This window comes from Glycine soja, chromosome 2 (genome assembly GCF_004193775.1).
Source record: "Glycine soja cultivar W05 chromosome 2, ASM419377v2, whole genome shotgun sequence".
Lineage (NCBI taxonomy): Eukaryota > Viridiplantae > Streptophyta > Magnoliopsida > Fabales > Fabaceae > Glycine > Glycine soja.
In genome coordinates, this window is record NC_041003.1 from 2,210,686 (window position 1) to 2,233,525 (window position 22,840).

General features: G+C 28.4%; 1 protein-coding gene across 5 annotated transcripts; it reads right to left on the minus strand.

The window, feature by feature from the left end:
• Nucleotides 1–3,159: 3,159 nt before the first annotated feature.
• LOC114379452 lies at nucleotides 3,160–8,398 on the minus strand. Of its 5 annotated transcripts, none has more exons than XM_028338137.1 (10): nucleotides 8,279–8,398; nucleotides 7,921–8,169; nucleotides 6,716–6,796; nucleotides 6,193–6,606; nucleotides 5,788–5,923; nucleotides 5,475–5,637; nucleotides 5,160–5,288; nucleotides 4,645–4,839; nucleotides 3,621–3,743; nucleotides 3,160–3,532 (listed from the first exon to the last, which is right to left on the minus strand). In XM_028338137.1, the coding sequence occupies exons 2-10, from the start codon at nucleotides 8,108–8,110 to the stop codon at nucleotides 3,425–3,427; spliced, it is 1,539 nt and encodes a 512-aa protein (XP_028193938.1). In that variant the 5' UTR covers nucleotides 8,111–8,169; nucleotides 8,279–8,398; the 3' UTR covers nucleotides 3,160–3,424. The 5 variants fall into 5 exon arrangements, with proteins under 5 accessions (XP_028193938.1, XP_028193917.1, XP_028193932.1 ...); XM_028338116.1 differs by having other exon boundaries at nucleotides 6,716–6,799; XM_028338131.1 differs by having other exon boundaries at nucleotides 6,716–6,799; nucleotides 7,921–8,164; nucleotides 8,279–8,385.
• Nucleotides 8,399–22,840: the final 14,442 nt, after the last annotated feature.

A 22,840-nucleotide genomic window follows, 5' to 3' on the forward strand; every position in this document is an offset into this window, starting at 1 on the left:
AAACTTTTTTTAGTAGGGTCGTTGTTGACTTGTTGCTTTCTTTGTTTCTTGGTCTCTTGTTCTGTGAATCTTTTGGGTTATCCAGTATTTATATTAGTTTTGATATAAATAATATAACCCTTGGGATTTTGATGGTTCAGGTAGTCTTTCTTTGTACTAAATTGGGTATCCCTGGTACCTATTATCTATAAAAGTATATTTTGTTTGCTGAAAGAAAAAATTAGGAGGAAAATTATATTATGTAAAAGTTTAAAATAATCTTTTAGAAAGTTATAAGATAGAACTTCTAGAAACTAACTCATACATAAATTAATTTTAGTTTATGAAAAATCTTATTTAATTTTTCTCCTAAAAATACTTTTAGAAAAAATTATTCAAGTAGATTAGTATAGAAGTTTTTATAGTCTCAATCAATTAAAAATAATTTTCGGTATGAGTTTAGAATAATTATCATAAAAATTAATAAATTTATTGTTTATGATAGTTTATAATGTGCAAAAAAATCTTTACGTTATTATTGTATATTGAGCCTTTCAATAAATCAATGTACAATTTCAAAAATTATAATAAAAATTTAAAACAATAATAACAATATTATTATTATTATTATTTAAATAAGTCTAAAGTCTAACTTAACCTATTTTTAAAAGAAACTTTTAAATAAGTTTGACGTTTTAACTAAACAAACTTTAAAAGAAATTTAACCTTATTTAACAAATAAGTCTAGTCTGATTTCATATACAATATTTAGCAAACTTAGATTCGTAGGATTTAAAATTTTAAATTTGAGATCTTATCAAATCTAATAAGAATATAAGAATGAAATAGGTAATAAAGTTGATGGGTAAGTTTAACCAAGCTTTAAAAGAATTTTAACCTTATTTAATAAATAAGTCTAGCCTATTTTCATTTATAATAAATATTTGGAAAAGTTAGATTCTTAGGTTTAAAAGTTTTCAACTTAGATCTTATCTAATATATAAGAATGAAAATAGGTAATAAATACTAACTAAGTGTAGCTTAATTGATAATATACGTTGAGTTTGTAAGAAAGAATCTGAGTTAGATCTCTATAAAATACACTCTCACGGAAAGACGAAAAGTTTTAAGTGTAATTATGTCATGGATCGAGGATTATTCTCATAATTGGTTTGGTCTAAAAACTGAAGTTTATGAGAATATCTTGGATCCCACCATAGTATCAAAGATCCTAGTTAATGTGATTAAAAAAATTAATAATCTTAATTGTAACTATAAAAATTATTCATGATAAATAGGCTAATTCCCTATAAAATTTGATGGCAAACACATATATTTATAGGGATTGGTATCTTAATACCAAACTATACACACTTGTACCAACAAAGAATGGTTTCGAGTGAAATTGAAATTGGTTCTCTTAAGTAAGATTTTTGGTTTGAGTTTTGTCAAGGTCGCGAAGACCATAAGGTCAATGAGGCCTTTCCCTTAGGCCCTAAGGGTTTCGCTTTTTTAAATATTTTTTTTGTCAATTTAAATTATTAAGTGATAAATTTTGTTAAAATATGATCTATTATTTGTAATTATTTTATATTAATAAGAATACATAATTTTAAGTTATGAATGTAATGACTATTGTATATCATTTAAGTAAGATTTTAATTTTATTTTAAAAAGTTAAAGAAAATTATTTTATATATATTTTAGTTTCAACCTCTCCTTTACCTAAAAAATTTATTGAAATTAGTACAAAATTTAAATTTAATGAGTGAGTCTATCGTTGACATATAAAAAAATATATTTTGTCAAAAAATATTGATCATAAGATCACACATTAGCTAAAATTCCATTTCATGTGGATATTTTATATACAGATTAATTTAAATTTTAATTGAGAGTCAATTTGAAATTTGAATAATATTTAAAATGCAAAATTAATTTATTTTTTAAAAAAAATTAACAAAGTGGATTAAATTAAAACTTTAAGTGAATTTGGTCTTAGGTCTCATAATCTCTAGACAGACTATTATAAATGAAGAAAACGTGGTTGAGAGAAAATATCTCTTAAACTCAATCAATCAAATTCCTCAACGAAGATTAGTTGTCAACAAAACTCATAAATATTCGCGCCAATATCATGGTAACCGGACAAAAACTATGCACACATGTTTATAATTATAATCATAATAATAAATTAAAAGATAAAATTTATAAAAACTTAGAAGTAAACTTTTATTTTTTTATTTGAGTTTATAAATTTATTATTGTAGAAGTTTATTCAAACATTTTATAAATATTTTTTAATAGAATATTTTATTTTTAATCAATACATTTTATTTATTGACTTTTTATAGTTTAATAAAGTGTGACAATGGATACATGTATAAATACGGAAGTACTAATTGGATGTATGAAAAACAAGTACTATAATCCTTTTTTTGACCTTACCCATTACCCTCCCAATTACTAATATGGATTTTTTTATGCAGTTACTAATATGAATATGTTTTGATCTTCCCTAGATCAAACTGACCCAACTACGTTTTCCCTCTAGATCAAATTGGCTAGACTGACCCAATTAATATGAACAAGTTGACCCAAACTTGCCTACGTCTCTACTGTTAATGCTCTTATCAATTATCATACAATTTTACTCATCAAGTATGTGAAAATTTCTTTCTCAATAAAAAAACGTGGAAATTTACTTTAAAGGGAAAAATACTAAACTATATCTGTTAATTGTACAATCGATTAATGCAAATGTATTACACGTTAAAAATTTATTGAAGCTTACTCTTTTTTAATTTGTTCAATTGACATGTATATCATATATATCTCTCACACCCTTCATATAATTGAACCCAAATCCATAAATATTTCCGGTTGTCAAGGTGAAGATTCCACCACTAGTTGCTTTCTTTCACTATGCACACGTTCAACTAGTAATGCTGTACTACATTTTTCACTTATGGTAGTTGTACAACCAGAAATGACCCCCATAAATAAATAAACAAAAAAGGATATTCTAGAACCCACGCGTCCACATTTATGTTGGTTTATTTCTCTTTGCTCTAATAATAAATTTTTTGTTCAAAGAATGAGTAAATGCAAAAGTATGGACCCTTCGTGTCCAAAATTCAAGTAGGTCCATGTTTCTATTGTTGTGCTACTGACCCCTCCTTAATTTGAAGCCGGCATCTTACACAAAGTTGCCATCATCTTTAATCACACGCATGTTGTCTCTATAATTGATAAAAAAAATACTAGTAACATTTTTTTAACGTACTTTTATTATTAAATAAAATTCACATGATTGAGTTTCATTAAACTCAAGTGAATTTTATGCAATAATAATAAAAAAGGTGCACACAGAAAGAATCGCTTCTAGAAATGACTATTATTAATCATAAATTGAAAGATTGCAAATGCTTGTTATTTTTTTATATCAGAGGGGGTCCTGAGTTAGCCCCAGTTGTTGGTAATTCATGTAATCAATGCCGTTTAATCTAATACAACATAACACATTCTCTGGCAGCTCCTCTTGTTTGTTCCCCTGTTACACAAAATGTTGTACAAAAATCAATATGAGCATCAGAGAAAATAATTAAAATCATTTTTTGGCACAAGAGAAAACTACTTGCCTGAATTGTGAGGCCAACATCTAGAGTGCAAACCTTTAATCTCTCCAGAAAAGCTTCAAACCCTTTCCTGGATATATAACTGAATCTATGCATATCCAAATCAATCTCAAAGTAATTTTCCCCCTGAAAGACATAATTAAATAAGAGATATATTAATCATACGATAACTTATACTGCAACACTAGTTGTTTGTATCTCTTTTCATCACATCTATTACTTTTCTCTCGTTCACTTTTAGTTGTAAAATTTATTATTGTACAATTTGTGGTACAAACAAGATTTTTCATTAAATAATTAGGTAAATCATAGTGGTTAGCTGATTGGAAAGAAGTGTCACAAATTAAAAGTACTGCATGTGGAGGTCCCTTGTCTTTTATGGTGAAATGACACCACTGAATTGCGGGCCAAAGATATAAAGGTAAGAAAACCAAGCAATCCATCAAGATGCAACCAAAAAGTACACACATCAACAAGGAGAAGGAGCCCCACATGAAAACTTGAACTTTACCTTTCACTTTTTCAAAGTCTAAATTTCATGATATAAATTTGTTTTTCTCGGTTTGGTTGTTGACCATTCTGAATTAACTGCTAGATAACATTCAAGACTTATCATGCTGGCACTAACTGCCATATAATCACAGAATGACATGAATGTGGACACAGGCAGGACCATTTTATCTCTAAAGTAAAACACGTATGCATGTATAGAACTTCACGTTAAGACTTCACTGAGAAACAAAATAGACCTGTAACATCAATGGGGACATCTAATTTTAGTACCTTATATGGAGACTCATAAAGATAATACAAAGATGATATTTAAATGAAATAATGGGGTGAGTAAATGGAACTATAAGCACTATAGAAGCAGTTACTGATAGTAATGCATGTAAAAACAGTTAGGTTTTCTCATTTTTCAAGATTATTCAAGAATTGATTGCTCAATATCAGGTTGAATAGTTATAACTTGACAAGTTTGTTGAAACAAAACATTACTATCAGTGTACGAGATCATGAGACAAACCGTGTAAAACTCGTGTTGGGGACGTGAAAGAACTGGCTTCTCATTGTAAGCCTGCATAAGCTTCCTTTCTGCAGCACTCAAATGAAGATCTTCCAGGTTGACGACACGGCCTAATATTTTCAACCTTTCCCTGAAGGGTGCAATTGTATCTACAGGGAAACCCTTTACCTTTTCAACTTCATCGTCCATCAATCTCTGTAGAAAGACGTAAATAGATGTTTTTTCATCAGCTACACATAGGTCAGTAAAAAGAAGTAATAAAGTTTTCCTCAAATTAACAGACAAAAAGGCAACAATATGGTAATTCAATAGGAGACCATAAAACTAGAGGCCCTATAAGGGAATATTTGGTTATGGCATATATCTATTACTAGGCAATTTTTTATCTTATGGATAATGAAACAACTAATATTAAAGTAACCAAGAAAAATAGAGATGACAGCAATTTTAGCAGGATGTATCAGACTATCGGGAATATTAAGCACTAAATTGACACATGAAGGCTCCCATCTTACTCTGATGCTTTCTTGAAAAGGCGGTGGAAGTTCCTTGGAGTAACTTTCCGAAAGTTTGAAGTACAAAACAATGCTCATTCCTTCGCCATCAGTTTCTCCTTGAAAAAGTGTGGCAGGATAGAGTGGAACCTGAAATCCACAAAACAAAAAATATAAGAATATGCAGCAACAGTTTTATAAATTGTTCTGTTGACAATGTACCATATTAAGGAAAAGGCAAAAAAATAATTAAGGAATCCCTGTTGGAAATACAAAAATTAATACAATAATACTATATAGTACTACTATAACTAAATTTCAGAGAAGTAGGAGTACCTGAACGTTTACAACTAGTATGGGAGGAAATTTCACGGAGGAACTCATAACAGGAAGTTCCACAAACCGAGCTATATGGTCAACTTTCCGTGGAGACAAGAAAATATCTACACCAAATGGGTAGTATGCAGAATAATTGGGAGCAAAGTCCTTTTTCTTGTCCCTGCCATAACAATAGACAAGTCAAACATTGTCTGTGGATATGTATGTGAAACATCTCACTTTGACTTCATAGTTCAAACTATTTGTGCATTTATTTGCACATGGATGCACATGCTCTATCAAAAAAATTACAGACAAATCTTAATCTTACTTGAAATAATTTACTCCTCGAACTTTGAAAGTGCTTGCATCAATTTGTGACCAACAATCAAGCATTTTCTTCTCAATTGGACAAAAGGGCACTTGAGAACCTGCTATTGGTCTTTGTAGCAGCATCTTAGAGGAAACTGAAAGAAAAAGAAACAGAAATAAGAATGGCAACAATTATATTTTCCCATAACTGCATCACAAGATAGATGCATTCTCCTCAATAAACTGCAATTCACTAACTAAATCATCTTTTAGCAATGTAATTGATATAAATTATCTCCACGCTGAATGACAAAAAATACAGTTTTTCCTTCCAGCTATTAAACAGCTCTTAAGATACTTACAATAATTTAAGATAAAATAAACCATAGAGTCACAAGAATACAAGAATACTGTTTCAACTCACATAGAGTAGCATTCCCATGTCCTTCTTTCCATTTAAAGGAAAGTTTTGCAGGAACCTTCTTCCTTGCATTAGGAGGACTAGAACTTGATGATCTTCTCTTTTCAACAGAAGGAATGGTAGACGCAAGACATGGCAAACAATTGTTTGGAAGAATCCCGCAATTATCCAAAAGTCCATCATCCTTGTTGGAGTTCGCATCCACTGAGGATATTTCATCAAGGAACACAGGCTCACGTTGAGAATCAATGACATCTACACCAAAATATTGGACATCTGAACTTCTGGCTGCCTCGGATCCTGCCAACAACTCCTTCTGTTTCTGAACCTGATCTGTGGAAACTCCACGGGTGGCATCTCTTGAAGACGGAAAACTTGATACAGATCCACCTTCAATCCCACTCAGAGATACAACATCTGCAAATATCAATTGTATTTAATTATAATTTTTAGGGTAAGAATATATTATTCATCAGAGAAGTAGGTAGTAAACTATATGTAAATTTAAATTTTTTGAAAATCATACCATCAGGAACACTCTGATAATCATCATCACAGTCAGAGTCAAATACTGCAATGGAATCAAACCATGCCTCTTCAATACTTCCTGCTGCCACAAATTAAAATTCCAATAACACATTAGCAATAATAAAAGTCATACAAAAGCTCACTAGAATTTCAGAAAGAAAAAAAAGGTTTTATGCAGTAGCTATAGTTAAAATAGATGTTATATTGCAAGCTGATCAAAATGTACGTGAGAAGAAGGAAAAATAAGCAATCATCCACAGAAGAAACAGATCTGCAGGGCCAGAGAACTGAAATATGACATTGAATTATTTTTCAATAATGTTGAATTAAGTCTGAAATGAAATCCGCAATGATAGAAATTATCGTGTACATTAAGTTCCCATTTCAAAATTTACATATAGTTTGCTTCAAATAGTATAGTCATGCAATTATAATTTATAAGTACTAATTCTGCAACCTGTCCCTCCATGCCTGTGAAAATAAGGAGCTAATTCAAGCAACAAATGCTAGTTTTAAGTCCTCATTGATCAAGCTGAAAAGGGTAGAGTCATATCATAAATGCACAACTCACCAACGACAATTGTGCTCAACCACTCACGCATAGACATCATCATATCAGTATTACTATTACCCCAAATTTCAACACCAGTTTTACACCAGAAGTCTTGTTACGTTCATTCTTAGTCCTAGTCCAAAAAACAAATTTCAAATCCTTCCTTCATATAGATAATAAAATTAGTTTAGCTAAGCCTTCTAAAGTATCACTTAACACAAAAATATTGACAATGCTTTGGGTTGCAAAAGACAATAATTTGCACCAATTATTAGCAATTTAGTAACCAATCCATCCACCTAAACTATTGATTCGCTTCACTTTAGCCGTAACTTCAGATTTCCAAAGAGTATGCACAACCAATCCTTTACACACTAAGTGATCAACTCTACCAACAACTAGAACTCACAAGTCTCCAACTACCCCAAAAGCACCAAAGCAATTGGCAAACTCACCATAACAAGAAAAAAAAGAAAACACGTTAAAAGTATTCCAAGTTCCCAACAACAAATTGCAATTCAAAACAAAACAAAACATCTCTCAGCTCTCTCATTTCCAACCTTCCACTCCAAAAAAAATTATGTTACAGCAAATGCAACCCAGAAGACCAAACAAAAAGATGAAATGAAAAGGTGCAATAAAACATCAACCTTGGAAAGTGGGGTTAGCAAAGGAACAATCAGGCAACCCTGCCACATCAACTTTCTCCGATGATTCCTTACACAACCGAGAAGTAACTCTTCTTCTGAGTCCCTCTCTCCTTCTCTTTCTGGTTTTCTTCTTGGAAGAGCTCAACCTCCCTCCCACGCACCCTTGTGGAGTTGAAACACACGCTCCCATATCATCAACACCTTTGCCTCAGATCCCTCACCAACACCAACACCCCAGAGAGTTTTGTTCTGTCATAGAGACACAATGATAAGGAAAACAGACACACAAACAATGAAATCAAATAGAAAAAGAAAAGAGAGAGAAAATAAACAAATGAAATAAACAAAAAGAGAGAACTTGAATTGAAGAAGCTGCCGTTTGTTGAAGTTACAAGAAAGAAAGACTCCCACTTTTTTTTGCCCCCATCGTCATAATGAAACCAATAAATATAAGCTACCCCAGAAAGAAGAAAAAAAAACAGAACATAAAATTTTTTAAAAAAAGTCAAAATTTTCAACCTTATGATGATTCTGAGAAAAAAATAAAAATAAAAACAAAACAATAATATTGTACAGCGACGGTAGTTGTTGTAGTTGGCAGGACCGTAAAGGGTCCCAAATGCCATGTGGCGCGATATGATTAGGCGAACGTGTGGAAGAGTGGTGCAGAAATGCAGAGATTGTGGACCAAGTTCTACGTTGTTGTTAGTTGTTGTTGCTGGGTACTGTACCTTTGGCGTTTATCTGACGTCGTTTCACACACTCATGTAAAGTTCTCAGTATCTTTATCTACGTCCGTGTATTGCGTGTAGTCAATCCAAATGTGCATAAAAAAAGTTATTGTTGCCAGTGTTACTGATTCGGCTTTTAAGAAAAGTTTTAGATTTAAATTTTATGGATAAAAAATATGATTACTTGGAGTATTTTAGTATAAGGAAAAAAAAAATTATGTTGAAGAATCATAATTTAGAAATGATTAAATTTATTTGATTGATTATAAGTATTGTCATATAAGTATAAAATAGTATATTTATCATAATTTTTAATTATTTATCTTATTAAATAATTTGATAAAGAAAATGATATTTTTATCGTAATTAAATTTATTTTTAATTCCAGAAATTTTTAGATTTTTCACCTCCCACATGAAAATATTTTCATGAGAAACTTGATAAAAAAAATTCCTAAAATACATTGTTTTTTTTAAAATCAAACTAAACAAAAGAAATTAATATTTTTTCAACTTAAAATTCTTGAAAAAAAAAATCTTGTACTAAACGCTAAGAAGTAATCAATTAGGTTTCTCTGAGAAGATGAATAATAGAAAGAAAGGAGTTAATGGTCCGTATTTGTAACATGATAGTGGGAAAAAGAAAATATATAACAAAGCAAGATCGCTGGGTCGAGTCACCTACATTCATATTAGTACCCTTTTCCTCAATTACAACATGGGACCCCTCAAGCTCAGGTTTTAATGATGGGTGCTGGATGTGAATCACAATTTAGATCTCTAGTAGAGTACTACCAGGCAAATGAACCCTTTTATTATGACTTTATATTATTTTTCCAAAACTCTGGGATTTTATTGGTGAAATATAATTTGAAATTCGGGTACTGTTGTTTATGACATGTTGTTTGGACTTTGGAGTGGAGAGGGGGAAGGGTCACAAGATCATGTTCATGATATAGTTGTACAAACATGTTACAGTCTAGATTTTTTATCATCACTTGAATTGTTTCTTGTGGATGGTATTAATTATCCTATTTAATGATTTGAGTATACAACAAAAAAAAAAATATGAATCACATTAAGATCCACATTGTGATTACAATCATTAAATGAAAGATTTTATTTAATTTATTTTAGAACCAAATTTGTTCAAATTATTAGATATGAATGGAAACTAATTGCATTTGTACAACGTTTTTTTTTTCAAATAAAGGAGAAATAGAAAGGAAAGGAAAAACTATAAAATAAGATGAATAATACAATGGAAAGATAAAAAAAAAAGTAAGTTGTGAAATGGTATTATTAAAAAAATATGATATATATATAACAATTTTTACAATAATTTATACAACATTATTTTATGTGTTTATTTCATTCTATCACACCACTTATTACATGTAAAAAAAAATCTTCTCATTTTTTTTCTTTCTCTTTGTTGTAAGATTAATTATAATTTCTCATTTGGTTATGGCAGATATTAATTATAGGAATTGAGATTATGGCTGGCTGCTGGACCTGATACAGCTGCGAGAGAGAGAAATTAAAAACAGCTGATAAAGCACACGAGAGAGAAATGATCAAACTTTTTTTTGTCACAAAGATAGGGCCATATGTCATTATCATACCAAAATGTTTAATTAGGACAGACAGGTTGAGTTTGGGGACAAATGAACCTCTCCTTAAAATGTCCTTAATGAATTTTCACCTAACAAATAATAATATCCGGTTCTGTGGTGACTAGCCAGAGTTTATCTTAATGTTCAATGATTATCAATCAACTTGATAAAGCAAGTTCCATGCACGCAATAGTAAGGAAATTTTGAAGGAGACATTTTTATGGTCTATATAGAAACTTCACTATTCCAAGTACGCGGTTTCAGGTAGATACTATAGGAAAATTTGTTGAAATAAAGTTCAAGTTCTTTTTTATATTGATTTTATTTTGTCCCAATGTGCTATGTCGTGTTATCATTTAACTCCTTTGTATAATAATGCCTTTGCAATTTTTTCTTTCTTTTTCTGACTGATCTAGTGTTGATAATATTGTCATTTCAGGGCTTTTCTATCAAAGCTTAACAAAGGTCAGTAACTTTTTTCCCAAAAATTTCATCAATTATTTGTAGATTGCCTAATAAGCCAATAATGAAACGTCAAGTTAGGTAACATGCATGAGTACCTTGCACAAGTTTAAATTTTGATTTCAGTACTTAGCTATACAATTATAAAAAAAAAATATCACTCAACAAAAAAAATTACTCTATGTAAATTTAAATATTGTTTAAAGTATTATGCGAGTTTTAAGTTTTTAACAAAATAAACATCCTGTTGAGTGAACAAGTCAAAATATAAACAAGTTGCTATATTGCTAAGCGAATGGATCCCTCTACAGTCAAATGAAAACTGCATATCGTGCAGTTCTAAATTTCACGGCTCAAAATTTGTAATTAGAGTTTATAAATTATATTTCTATAATATAGAAAATGAAGACATAGATCGTCTAAAGTTTAGTTAAAACTTTAGAAGAACCAAAGCATTAATTAAGTAACATGTGATATGTGACCCATTAATTACTTATATTAAAATATAGTATTAGACTACTTGGACTTGGTTTATGTTGGTGGGTTTATGATTAGGCTGGTAGACAAGAAGTTGGGCGTATAAAAAATTTAAAATGTGATAATGACGACGTTCAATATATTGAAAGAAAAAGCAATACATATTCATAGTTTTTTTTCTAAAGGGAAGTTTAAGAATCTTATGATCATTAATTTTTTTATGAAAAGAATATCAGTACCAGCTCAAAAAAATACATCTTATTCATTATTAAATTTAATATATATTCTATAAGAAAATTGTGTGTAATAAATAACATTACAATACAGTTTATATATATATATATATATATTAGAACTGTCAAGCACGTGAATCAAGTGATTTAAAATTGTTTAAGCTTAACAAAAAAATATTTACCAGCTCTCTACCACTTAAGTGCATGTTTGATTTCTAACTTGAAAAAAAAAATAACTTGCTAGCTTTTCGGTTAATTTAATGTATCATATTAATTAAAAAAAACTATCCAACTGCCACGAAAAAGAGGTAATTGAGTTTAATTGTACTTAATTATTCTTTGTCATCATATTGTGAGAGTGTTGATAAGTCTGAAACATCATTCAATCGTTATTATGTTTTCCTGTTAAATTATTTACTGTAAATACATGATTAAATTGATTCTTAGCAACTAATTAAAAAATAAATAAATAAATAATTGCGCATGTCTCGTGCACATGCACAAACACACTCTAACAATTTTTTGAGTTATAGAGGAATCAAAGTCTAATTATGTTACCGGAAAGAATGAAAACTAATCGATCTCTTTTCCCACGAATTTTCTGGTCGTGTAATGAGTTTAAGCTGTAAAGTAAACACTAAACAGTAAATAAAATACCACGATTAATATAAGTGAGAACGATTTATATTTTTTAAGTGATTCAAGTTAACAACTTCATCCTAATATCATAAATAATTTAGAAGAAAAAAAAAACACTAACCAGAATGAGACGCACGCTGCACACTTATTATTTATTTCATTCTCGGCGATTCCTCCGAGTCCGAGTAACCAAACCCAATAATAATAGAATCTTAATTATTCCCTGGTTCTTTCCCCATTACTTTCTTTCTTTTCTTTTCATAGGAACCAAACAAAAGTGTTGTTTAGATTATAGTTTACAAATTTCAGCTGACCAAATGGAGAAGTAATTTATTTTATTTTCTACTCAAATCATGATTTGAAAATTGGAATTGTTCAATATCATGTTCAAACACACAACTCTATCATAATTTTGTCAAATACTACATTTTATTTAAAAATAAAATTCAGTTACACTCAATAAACTAAAATTAGGTTGCGCAAATTATAATTTAAGCATGCCACTTCAGCCTCCAGATCGTCCAAGAAATAGTCTACTACATTAATTATCTTTAGAAACTAATTCAAAAATTATATTATAACTGATATTACATAGTTAGAAACTTTATGTATAATTCAGTTAAAATTTACCAATACTTATAGGTAAAAGTTTGATGATGAGTCAATATGATAAAAACGAATGTTAATTTTATTACTTTTATTATTATAATGTACGTTCAAATTGAATGAACAATGAATTCGAAAGAGTTATTAAAGAATTAAGGTGAGTCTGTAAAAAAAAAAGGTAGTAAATTTTTATTTGAAAACACTGTTGATACATTTTACCATAATTTTTAATAACATTATTTTCAATAAATAAAAAACAATTACTAATTTTTTACTAATATTTTAAAGACACTGCCTAAGAAGATTCGTTGTTATATTCACATAAATTTATCTGACAACACATTAAATTGTTTTTCTTTAAGAGTGAGAGAGTCAAACAGAGAAAAGGATAAAAAGAAGAATTTTGATGCCATTTAATAAACAAAGCCACCATAGAGAATCAATTAAATACAATTTTTGAAAGCTTTTAAAAATTTTAATGATTGTTTTTTAAAAAATTGATTAATAAATAAATAAATATTAATAATTATGATAAAAAAAAAGATGCATTCAAAATCGTCTTAAGAGTACATCTCCTTATCATTTTTCATCAAACATTTTTGTTTTAAATTTACTACTATTAACTGATACTGTAATTAAAATAGGATAAAACTTAAATGAAGTTACTTAATTACTAGTATATGTTTTTGTTGTTAATCTTTAATCAAAATTGTAGTTCATTTATACTAATTTTTAATGCAAATTTTTAGTATACAATTAGTAAGCTGAAATTAATTTTAATTCTAACTGAGCAGCAGTATTAAAAGCATATGGGAAATTGCATTTAAATCTTTATAATAAAAAAATTTGCGTCTAAATTTATTGCATTAAAATGAGATAAGATGTTTGGTGGTTGGAGACAGTCACTAAGGAGGATTATACTAGATTCTTTTTTTTTTTCTTTCGGTCTAAAGAATTAAGGATTATGCCAACTAAACACACTTGCAGAATATGCTTGTCTCGTATGCTTTGTTAGGTCATTTAACGTCTCAACCACAACTTGATTCATTGAGTGTGGATCCAAGTTAACGTTCTTCGTACAAAGTCTTAATTAAGGATCTTAATCGTATTAAAAAAAAATAAGAGTCTTATTACTACTAATTAGTACTGTATCTAGAAAAACGTTGATTATATAATACCCAAAAAAAATACGAAATTTATTATACCTTTTTATTGCAAATTAAAGCGTGTTGAAATGGTAATAATATGCTTCTCGATCTTCAAACGGGGAACCAGGTGCATTGGCTCACTGATGATTCTTCTCCTTATTCAAACGGAAATGTTAGTTGGGAATGATATTTTTTTATCAATTAGGTATTAGGTGCATAACTTCAGAAATATTAAACATATTACTTTTAATTACTTAAAAATGAGTATTAATTAATTTCTATTTCAATACTATATAATAATTAAATTTTTAATAAAAATATTTTTTTATTTTATTAATCATTTACATTGTAGTGCAAATGATAGAAAAATCATTATTATATAATGTCCAAAGCTCCGTTTTAAATTTGAAACAGGGTTTGGATGGATTTTTTTTTTGTAATGAAAAATTAAAATGATTAAAGAATATGTCTAAAATTCCTCTCAAATTTCCTACAAATTTCATATGGATATAGAAAAACAAGTTGAAAAAAAATATATAATTTTGTTCGCATTCCTTTTGAAATTCGTCTGAATTGTTTTTGGTGCCAGGATCATGATGAAAATATTCAAACTAAATAAAAACAGATTTGAAGAACAACTTTTTTTAACATGTAATATGTCTCAAAATCGTCCTAAGATATATTTTAAATTTTGGTGGTTGGCTGAAAAATATTTTGTTAAAAAATTCGGTCTAAAATTTCCAATTTTGAATGATGTTACAAGTATATCAACAGTTGTAAATCATCGTACAACATTTTTTTTCCTTTTTTTTTTAAAAAAAACAGATTATTTTTCCTAATACTCATACATACTATCTTTACTCTTTCATATTTGTTTATTTTTTTAAAATAACTTATAGATTAATAAATATTTTCATTTCTATTAAAATTATCACTTGTTATCTAACATGAGCTTTTTCCAATTTTGGCATTTATAATAAGTGTTAAAATATGTTAAATTGGATGAAAATATGGGTATAATTGAAAATATAGTAAATAATATTATTTTGAAATCTATAAAGGACAAGTAAATATGAACACTTTCTTTATTTCCATGAACACATAATTAGAAACAAAAAACAAAACTTTTTTATTACAAAGCAATGGCCACTTTATTTTTTATGATAAAAAAATGATTTTTTTAAGAATACATAAGAGTTGATTTTTTTAAAAGGAAAAAATTAAAATAATTTATACAAATACATAAAGAACATAAAATATAAAAGGCAAAAATAACAAAATATTTTAAAAGGAAAATTATTTTTTTAAAAATAACAAATTGGCCAATATAAATATAAAAGGCAAAAACACAAAATTTACTCAATGCTCGTTTGCTTACTTTTATAAGCAAAATAATTTTTGGATGAATCGAATGATTAAAAAGAAGTAAAATATTTTTAAATACAAAAAATTTATACATAATACTATTACATTCAAAAGATGTGAAAGGATGTTAAAATAAACTTTTAATTTTTAAAATTTTGTATTATATTTAATTTGAATAATGGCGGATCCATAATATTTTTTAGTGGAAATAATGAAATAATTTATAATATTTTCATCCATAAAAAATATAATAAGTTTTCAAAAAAAATTAGGAATGGTCCAAATTTAAAAGATAAAATTGATAAAATTAATATTAAATTATTTTTCTATCGATAAAATTATTACAAATTTATTTTTTCTGCGGACTAAATTAATACTAATTTATTTTTTCTTTTATAACCTTTTATATTCATTTATAAAATAATTATCTTATGAGTCACACATATTTTTTTATGATCAACCACTAAATTTCGTCTGTTATTCTTTAAAAAGATTAATTATTTTTTTATATTTTTGAAGTTAATCAAAATGATCAATGTTTGAAAAGAAAAATTGGGCGAATTCTGGCACGAAAGACATTCGCAAGTCTCTCACATTGGGAGAGTAACTTCGTGATCATTAAATCTTTGTTTTTTAATTGATGAATGTGATTTATTCTCTGTTTTCCCACTTTACCCCTTTATTTATTCTCTATTCTCACTGTTTCATCAAATCATCAATTATCACCGTTCATCTTCCTCCTTCTTACCGTCGTAGTCCACAATGTGTCACTGTCAGATACGCTTTTTGCCAACAATGTTTCATTTTCTTTTTTAGGTGGCACTTTGGCTCTCCACCACCCTATTCATTGGCTTCATCATAATCGGAAAAGTGAAAAACAAATTAATAGAAAGTCCCAACTAAACAAAAATAATTTTCCTAAATTTTTTCAAACCAGGCTTATTCTTAAAAAGTTAAAATATATTTTTCGTATTTATAAATATTAAAAATTTTGGAATTCATTCTTATAAAAGTTTTAGTATATTTTTTGTCTTTATAAAATTAAAATGTGTTATTTTTTTACTCGGAATTAAGCTTAGACGAATTCAAATCTAAGTATCTAATGTGTGTCTAATAAATTAAATATGTGAAGTTATATTTTCTCTTTCTTTTTCCTTGATTCTTTCTCCTTCAACCCCCTCCAAAACCGCATCCACCAAATCCTCTCCTCCCCTAACGACAAGGACTTCTCCATCGGGCTCTTCGCCCTTCGCCTCCTCTTATTGGAGCGCCTCATCCTCTGCCACAACACCAGCCATACCTTCGTTGCCATCTTCAAAATTCTTGCTACGTCAATTGCAAGTCCTTAGTGTTGCCACCTTCATCACCGTGAGGTCCTACCCATCTTCTCCTTGTTACGCCGCTACCTGCACCACCCCCTCCACCGCGCGCCACTACCCGCACCAGCTAGATACATCACAATGCGCATGAGCCACCCTTGTTGTCGACCCCGACTCCACCAGATTTGATGGATGGTGTTTGGTGTTTGATGATGGAGGTGGTCTGTTGGTTTTGATGATGGTTGTTATAGGTAGCAGGGCTAGAGTCATATGCTTGGATTTGTTCAAGCCTAGCTCTAAGCCAAAAAACATCACATTTCAATTTTATGAGGATAAAACATACACCAAAAAGTTTGCAGGGATAGATTCCGTACTTTTTTATATTTATAAAGACGAAAAACATATTTTAGCCTTCTTAAAATAAACAAACACACCCCTCAAACATTACGATACCATTGGTAGGGAGATCAACAACGTTAATGAAAATGCTCAATAAAATCAAATGAGTCAAACAATGAACAAAAAAGAACCCTAACTAAAAAAGGGGAGCATGCCTAGAGGAACAAACACCTTGAGGGTGAAACGTAAATGTAGAAAAACTAGTGTATTTTCGTTATTAGTGAGAAATGCGAGCATGGTAAAAATAAAGATGAGGTAATTAACACAAAAGCCAAATTGGGAGACAATGATGATGCAACAACGACACAAACACAAGTGTGCGACAATAACGATGACACGAAGGTTGCAAGCATGAGAACATGATGGAACTTCTGTCAATTTTGATGGAGGTGACAAGATGAAGAGAGGAGAGCCTTGTCGGTGACAATGAAAAGGAAGAGGGTGGTGTTGGGGTTAGAGGGAGATTGAAAGAGAAGGTGGGGCATTAGAGTTTCAAGGAACAACTTGGGGAAAAAGAAGAAGAATTGCAAACCCTTTCTTAAAAAATTAATAAATCTACCAAAGCAAGAATACATGCCCACCATGGGAGACTTTCAAACTCTCATGCTAGAACTCACCCCAAAAAGTGTCATAAAGATGATAAAAAGTACGTGAAAAGTGAATCCAACAAGTAATTAGAAAGTTAAAAAATCTAATATCAAATTTTTTTTCCCTATGAAACTTATTTTTCACTTAATATTCATTGTGTTTATGAATTTTTTTTATTCGAACACATCAATTGGGTTATATTATTTTCAAACTACTGAATTCAATGAGACATTTTTCACATATCGAATTAATCAAAAATCAATTCAAAATCATGTTTCAAAATCAAATTTTGTCATTGAATTCAAAAAAACCATTTTCACGCACTTAAAGTTTAGATAAGGAACTAAACTTAATATAATAAAATACATAAAGACCTAAAATATATTTAAAAATGTATTTTAGCCCATAATAATAATTTATTCAACTATTTTTACCATGTGATTATTTTTCTTTAAGGTAAATGATCATTTTAGTCTTTGAATGTTAGTAATAATTCAATCTAAAAAAGAATGAAAATGTTGATTTAGTCCCTGAGTGTATAAAAAATGTGATAATTATGTCTTGTGTACAACTTAATGACAAATTAGTCTCTAATCTTTATAAATTTTTGTCAAATTTATCTTCTTGAAATGCAAGTTAATATCAAATTAATCTTTGAACATTATAGTTTATTAACAAAATGGTTCCACAAAACTAAGGACATGACATAATTATTGCAACTTCTACGCATTCAAAAACTAAATTAGAAGTTTTATTCTTTTATTAATTAAATCATCACCAATTTACATATTCAGAAACCAAAATTTGGTAATTTTTTTTTTTACTAAAGTGGGTTATTTCTCAAAAGTATTTACCAAAGTGGTGTAATCTTAAAACTATTTTCTTATTAGAGATAACTTTTACCACGTATGATGTAAGAGGCGTCACTTAGGATGTTTTTATTTGTCCATTAGTAAGAGTCACAATTGTGCTTTGCTTCTTCTTTTGAGGTATTTTGTGAGTACAAAAATTCATGATAAATAATTTTGCGTCCATGGGTATCCCCTTAAACCCACCTCGACTTTGACAATAAATAATTACTTTGACCGGATATGAATACAAGTATAGGTGTTCAAGCCAAAATGTGAATGGGAATGAAGTGTCAAATTATACCTATACCTACACAATTATATTTCTTTTTTGTCACAACATATATATACTAAAGATTTTATTGTTATAATTTTTGAAAATATAAATCAATTAGCTTAATCATTAAATAATTAAATAATAAACCTAAAATATAAACTTAACTAAAAATGTAACTGAATTCTTAATTTTTTAACTTTGATTTCTTTGTTATTTGTTATATTTTATATATTATTTGAATTAAAATACAATGAAAATCTTAATATTTAATTTATTTAAAATATAAAAAAAAAGTAAAATTATAAGAGTGTAATGGGTTATCCTTGTCTATACCTGAACCCAATAAAATCTAATGGAAATGGAAATGTGTATTACAATTTTAAACTCACATCTTTTATGTCCTTACTTGTATGGGCTCTATCTTTCGCAATAACAAGAATAGAGAACATCAAATTCATCTCATTCCACTCTATTGTCATCCCTATAAACAGAGCATCATCTTGTTTGTAGTCAACAAGAGAGAGTATCTTATCATGCAATTGCTATATTTGTTACGAATACAGAAACTAAATTAAAATTTTGATTTTTCAAGAACTGTATTATCATCTATTTATATATTCAAAGATGAATTATTTATTCTTTTTTCTTTACCAAGATCCGAATCCTCCGTTCATTTATTGGTTTTTGTTTTTAGGGTCATTTATTGTTACAATTAATGCTTTGCAAATTACAAGTCCATACTCCCTTTGGCAACCTCCCATCATTAGTTTCTGCTCACTATTACCAAAGTGGCTCTTAAATATATGTAGGAGTACAATTTAATTATTCAGTGCATTAATTGGTTTGACTCGATGCATGCACGTATCCTGTCTTTGTTTCTCGTGCTTTGAACAAAGTTAGAAAAGAATGATGAGGTATCAAATATTTGAATTTTAAAGTGTGAATTACTGTGGAAGAAAAACAGTTCTGTCAAATAATTATCACATCTTCTATACCAAAAATAATTAGGCTCAAATAACAATTAATACTTATAAAATACTACGTACTCTATCTTTTTATTTTAGTTTTTTAAATATATTTTTATATTTTAGTCTCTATAAATTTAAAATATTTGGTTTTTTTTTATTATCAACTATTAAGTTAGTGTTAATTATGATGTAGTTATGATGTTTATAGCTTAATAACTTATCACATCATTAAAAAAGTTAACTAAATAGTTACTTGTAGCATTTTCTGGTAATTTATATTTTTAATTACTCATCAATTAATTTGAAATTTATTAATTACTTTATACAAATGAAAATTAATTTAAAACATAATTTATAAAAAAATATGCATAATTATCTTTTCAAACTTATTATAACATAACAAGTTAATAAATTATCCGTTTATCAATTTTGTTATTAATTAATATTGTTACCTAAGGAGATAACCTCATATGTCTTGTTTAATAAACTTTGATTATAATGATTCATCAAGTTTGACATCATTAAATGTTCTAAATAAAAAATGATTTAAAAATATAATTTTAAAAAAATATACGTAATTATTTTATCAGACTCCTTAATGATATAGTAAATAATAAACTTTTAACATTATTATGTTGTATTATCAATTAATATTGTTATTTGACATTATAGATTAAAACTAAAAAAATCTTTGAAGAACTAAAACCCTAAATAGAATATTTTGTAGAGATAAAACTATTATAAGCCAAAAAAATATTATTTCGATAATTTCTAAATTATCTACTCTCTTCAAACTCAAATATAAGATAAATCATGACGCCCATAAGTGGAAACATCAAATTATGTCATAAATCATGGAGTTGGAGCAACAATTAGTGAATGGTATTACTTTGGATTTTTAGTTACTTTTTTCTTCACGGAAGCTATCCCGTTGTTGACTTTACCTTCTCAAAGTAACTTTTCCCACGTTTAAAACATCAAAGGGTGGTTAGTGAAACGAAAAACTAACCATTATGATATTTTTTTTTGTAGGGTTCAACAAAAATAGTAGTGTAATAAAAGCAAACCACAATAATAATCATTACAATTTACTCTAAAAGTAAAGCCAAAAAAGAGAAGGGTGAGAAGTGTAATAAAAACAAATGATATAGGTGATAAAAAACATCAAGGAGTGGCCAAGTGAAAAAAAAATCAACAATTATAATATTTTTATAGAATAAAAAAACATAAATGTCCAATGAAATAAGAGTAAATCACATAAATAATCATTTTAATTTACTTTAGAAAAAAAAGGAAATAAATGAGTGGTGGCAGTGGCATCATGCATTATTACAGTTTGTCCTAAAAGAAAAGGCCTAACAAAGAAAAACAAGTTACAACTGTATTTGACGAATTATTGATCGTCGAAACTCGAAATCCTACAAATTTCTGAGTGGTTTTTTGGTAATAGTAGCATTGTAGCAACATGGTTACGTTTTTCTTGGTACCGTAGAATCTAATGCCCGTATGCTTCGACAAGTTTTGATTTAGCAACTATTGTTCAGTTTTTCTAGCATTGAACTAAACCTATGTATTGTACTTACCTCTCATTACCCCATGCAAAGAGGACATGGAGTTCTTATTTATGGTACTGTTGGTGTTGGAGATCTACACCCACTAATTCCACTAGCTCGTAGCTAGGTGCACCCATTGGTGCACCAGTATTTTTGCATTTTTTCAATTTTATCTTTTTATTCATACGAGTCATATGGATGAATTTCATCCGTATGTATGTAGTATGACTCTTATGGATGAACTTTATCTTGTTATTAATACAACGTTCTAACTAACTAAGTTAATGAGTCAATTTTATTATAAAATAAATAATGTTACTATACATAACACTAAAATTTCTAATGTATATTTAATGCGCATGTAAATTTAAATAATAAATTTTGTGACAATTAATTTTGATATAAATCATACAAATTATTTATTTTGTATATTTTTTATTCATAAAAAAATATACGAATTAAATAATTCATATGATTTATATCAAAATTAATTGCCACAAAATTAATTATTTAAATTTACATGCGCATTAAATATGCATTAAAATTTTTAGTATTATGTATAGCAACATTATTTATTTTATAATAGAATTTGCTCATTAGCTTAGTTGGTTAGAGTGTTGTGCTAATAACCTAAAAGTCAAAAGTTCAATTCTTGTTTGGGCCATTAATTTTAAATTAATTCGTCACAAATATTTTTTTAAAAAAAAAATCTTACGAATGAAAGGGCAAAATTGAAAAAATGCAAAAATGCTGGGTGCACTTAGCAACACCCATTCCACTAACGTTTCCCAACCCTATACAATATGACCCACCAATAAACGAACCATGCACTCTAAGTAAGGTGTATATGGAGAGAAAAAAATTCAAACCCATTAAAATTAATCAATTCAATTTAGTTTGGATTTGGGGCAATTGCTTCTTGTATCTTCAATTTTACTTCCTGCACCCTTTTAAGCTTCTAGAACACCAATTCAAGAATGTAAAATTACATTCTGAAAAAACTTTTCTAAAAAGTAAATTTTTACATTAAAGGTCTTTTGAAATATAATTTTACATTCCAGATTATGAGTATGAAGCAATTTGAAAGGTGCATGAAATAATTGCCTAGATTTGATTTGATTTTTCAACAAAAAAAAACTCGAATCAAACTAATCCCATGAAAAACAGGTTAATTTAGTTAAAGTCATCCAATTAAAAACCTATAAATACTGTTTAAATTTTAATTCAAAATAAGGAAAAATCATAAATTTGTCATAAAAATACACAAATTATCTTTAAAAATAAACTTTGAATTTAGAATACTAATTAGAATATATTTACTAACGGGAGAAAATTTTCTCAAATTCTGTAAAAACTAGTTAATCACGTGCTATTATCTTATCTTAATTATTCAAATATGGTCAAATTTTTTTATAAGCTAAATCTTTTCATTAACAAAACAAACTTGACACAAGTTGTGATCAAGTTTAGTATAAAAAAAAAGTTCATAACATACCCTTCCTCACCAAATAAACAAAAGAAAAATAAAACTCCCACCTTTACAAAACGATGCAACCAGATCATCACATTCAAATATAGTCTAATAGTTTAACTTTATACAAGTAGTTCCTATTCCCAATTCAATAAATTGATATAAAGATTTAGAATTTGAGGCAAACCAATTTTATGGGGTGGGGTGGGGGACTCGCGAAT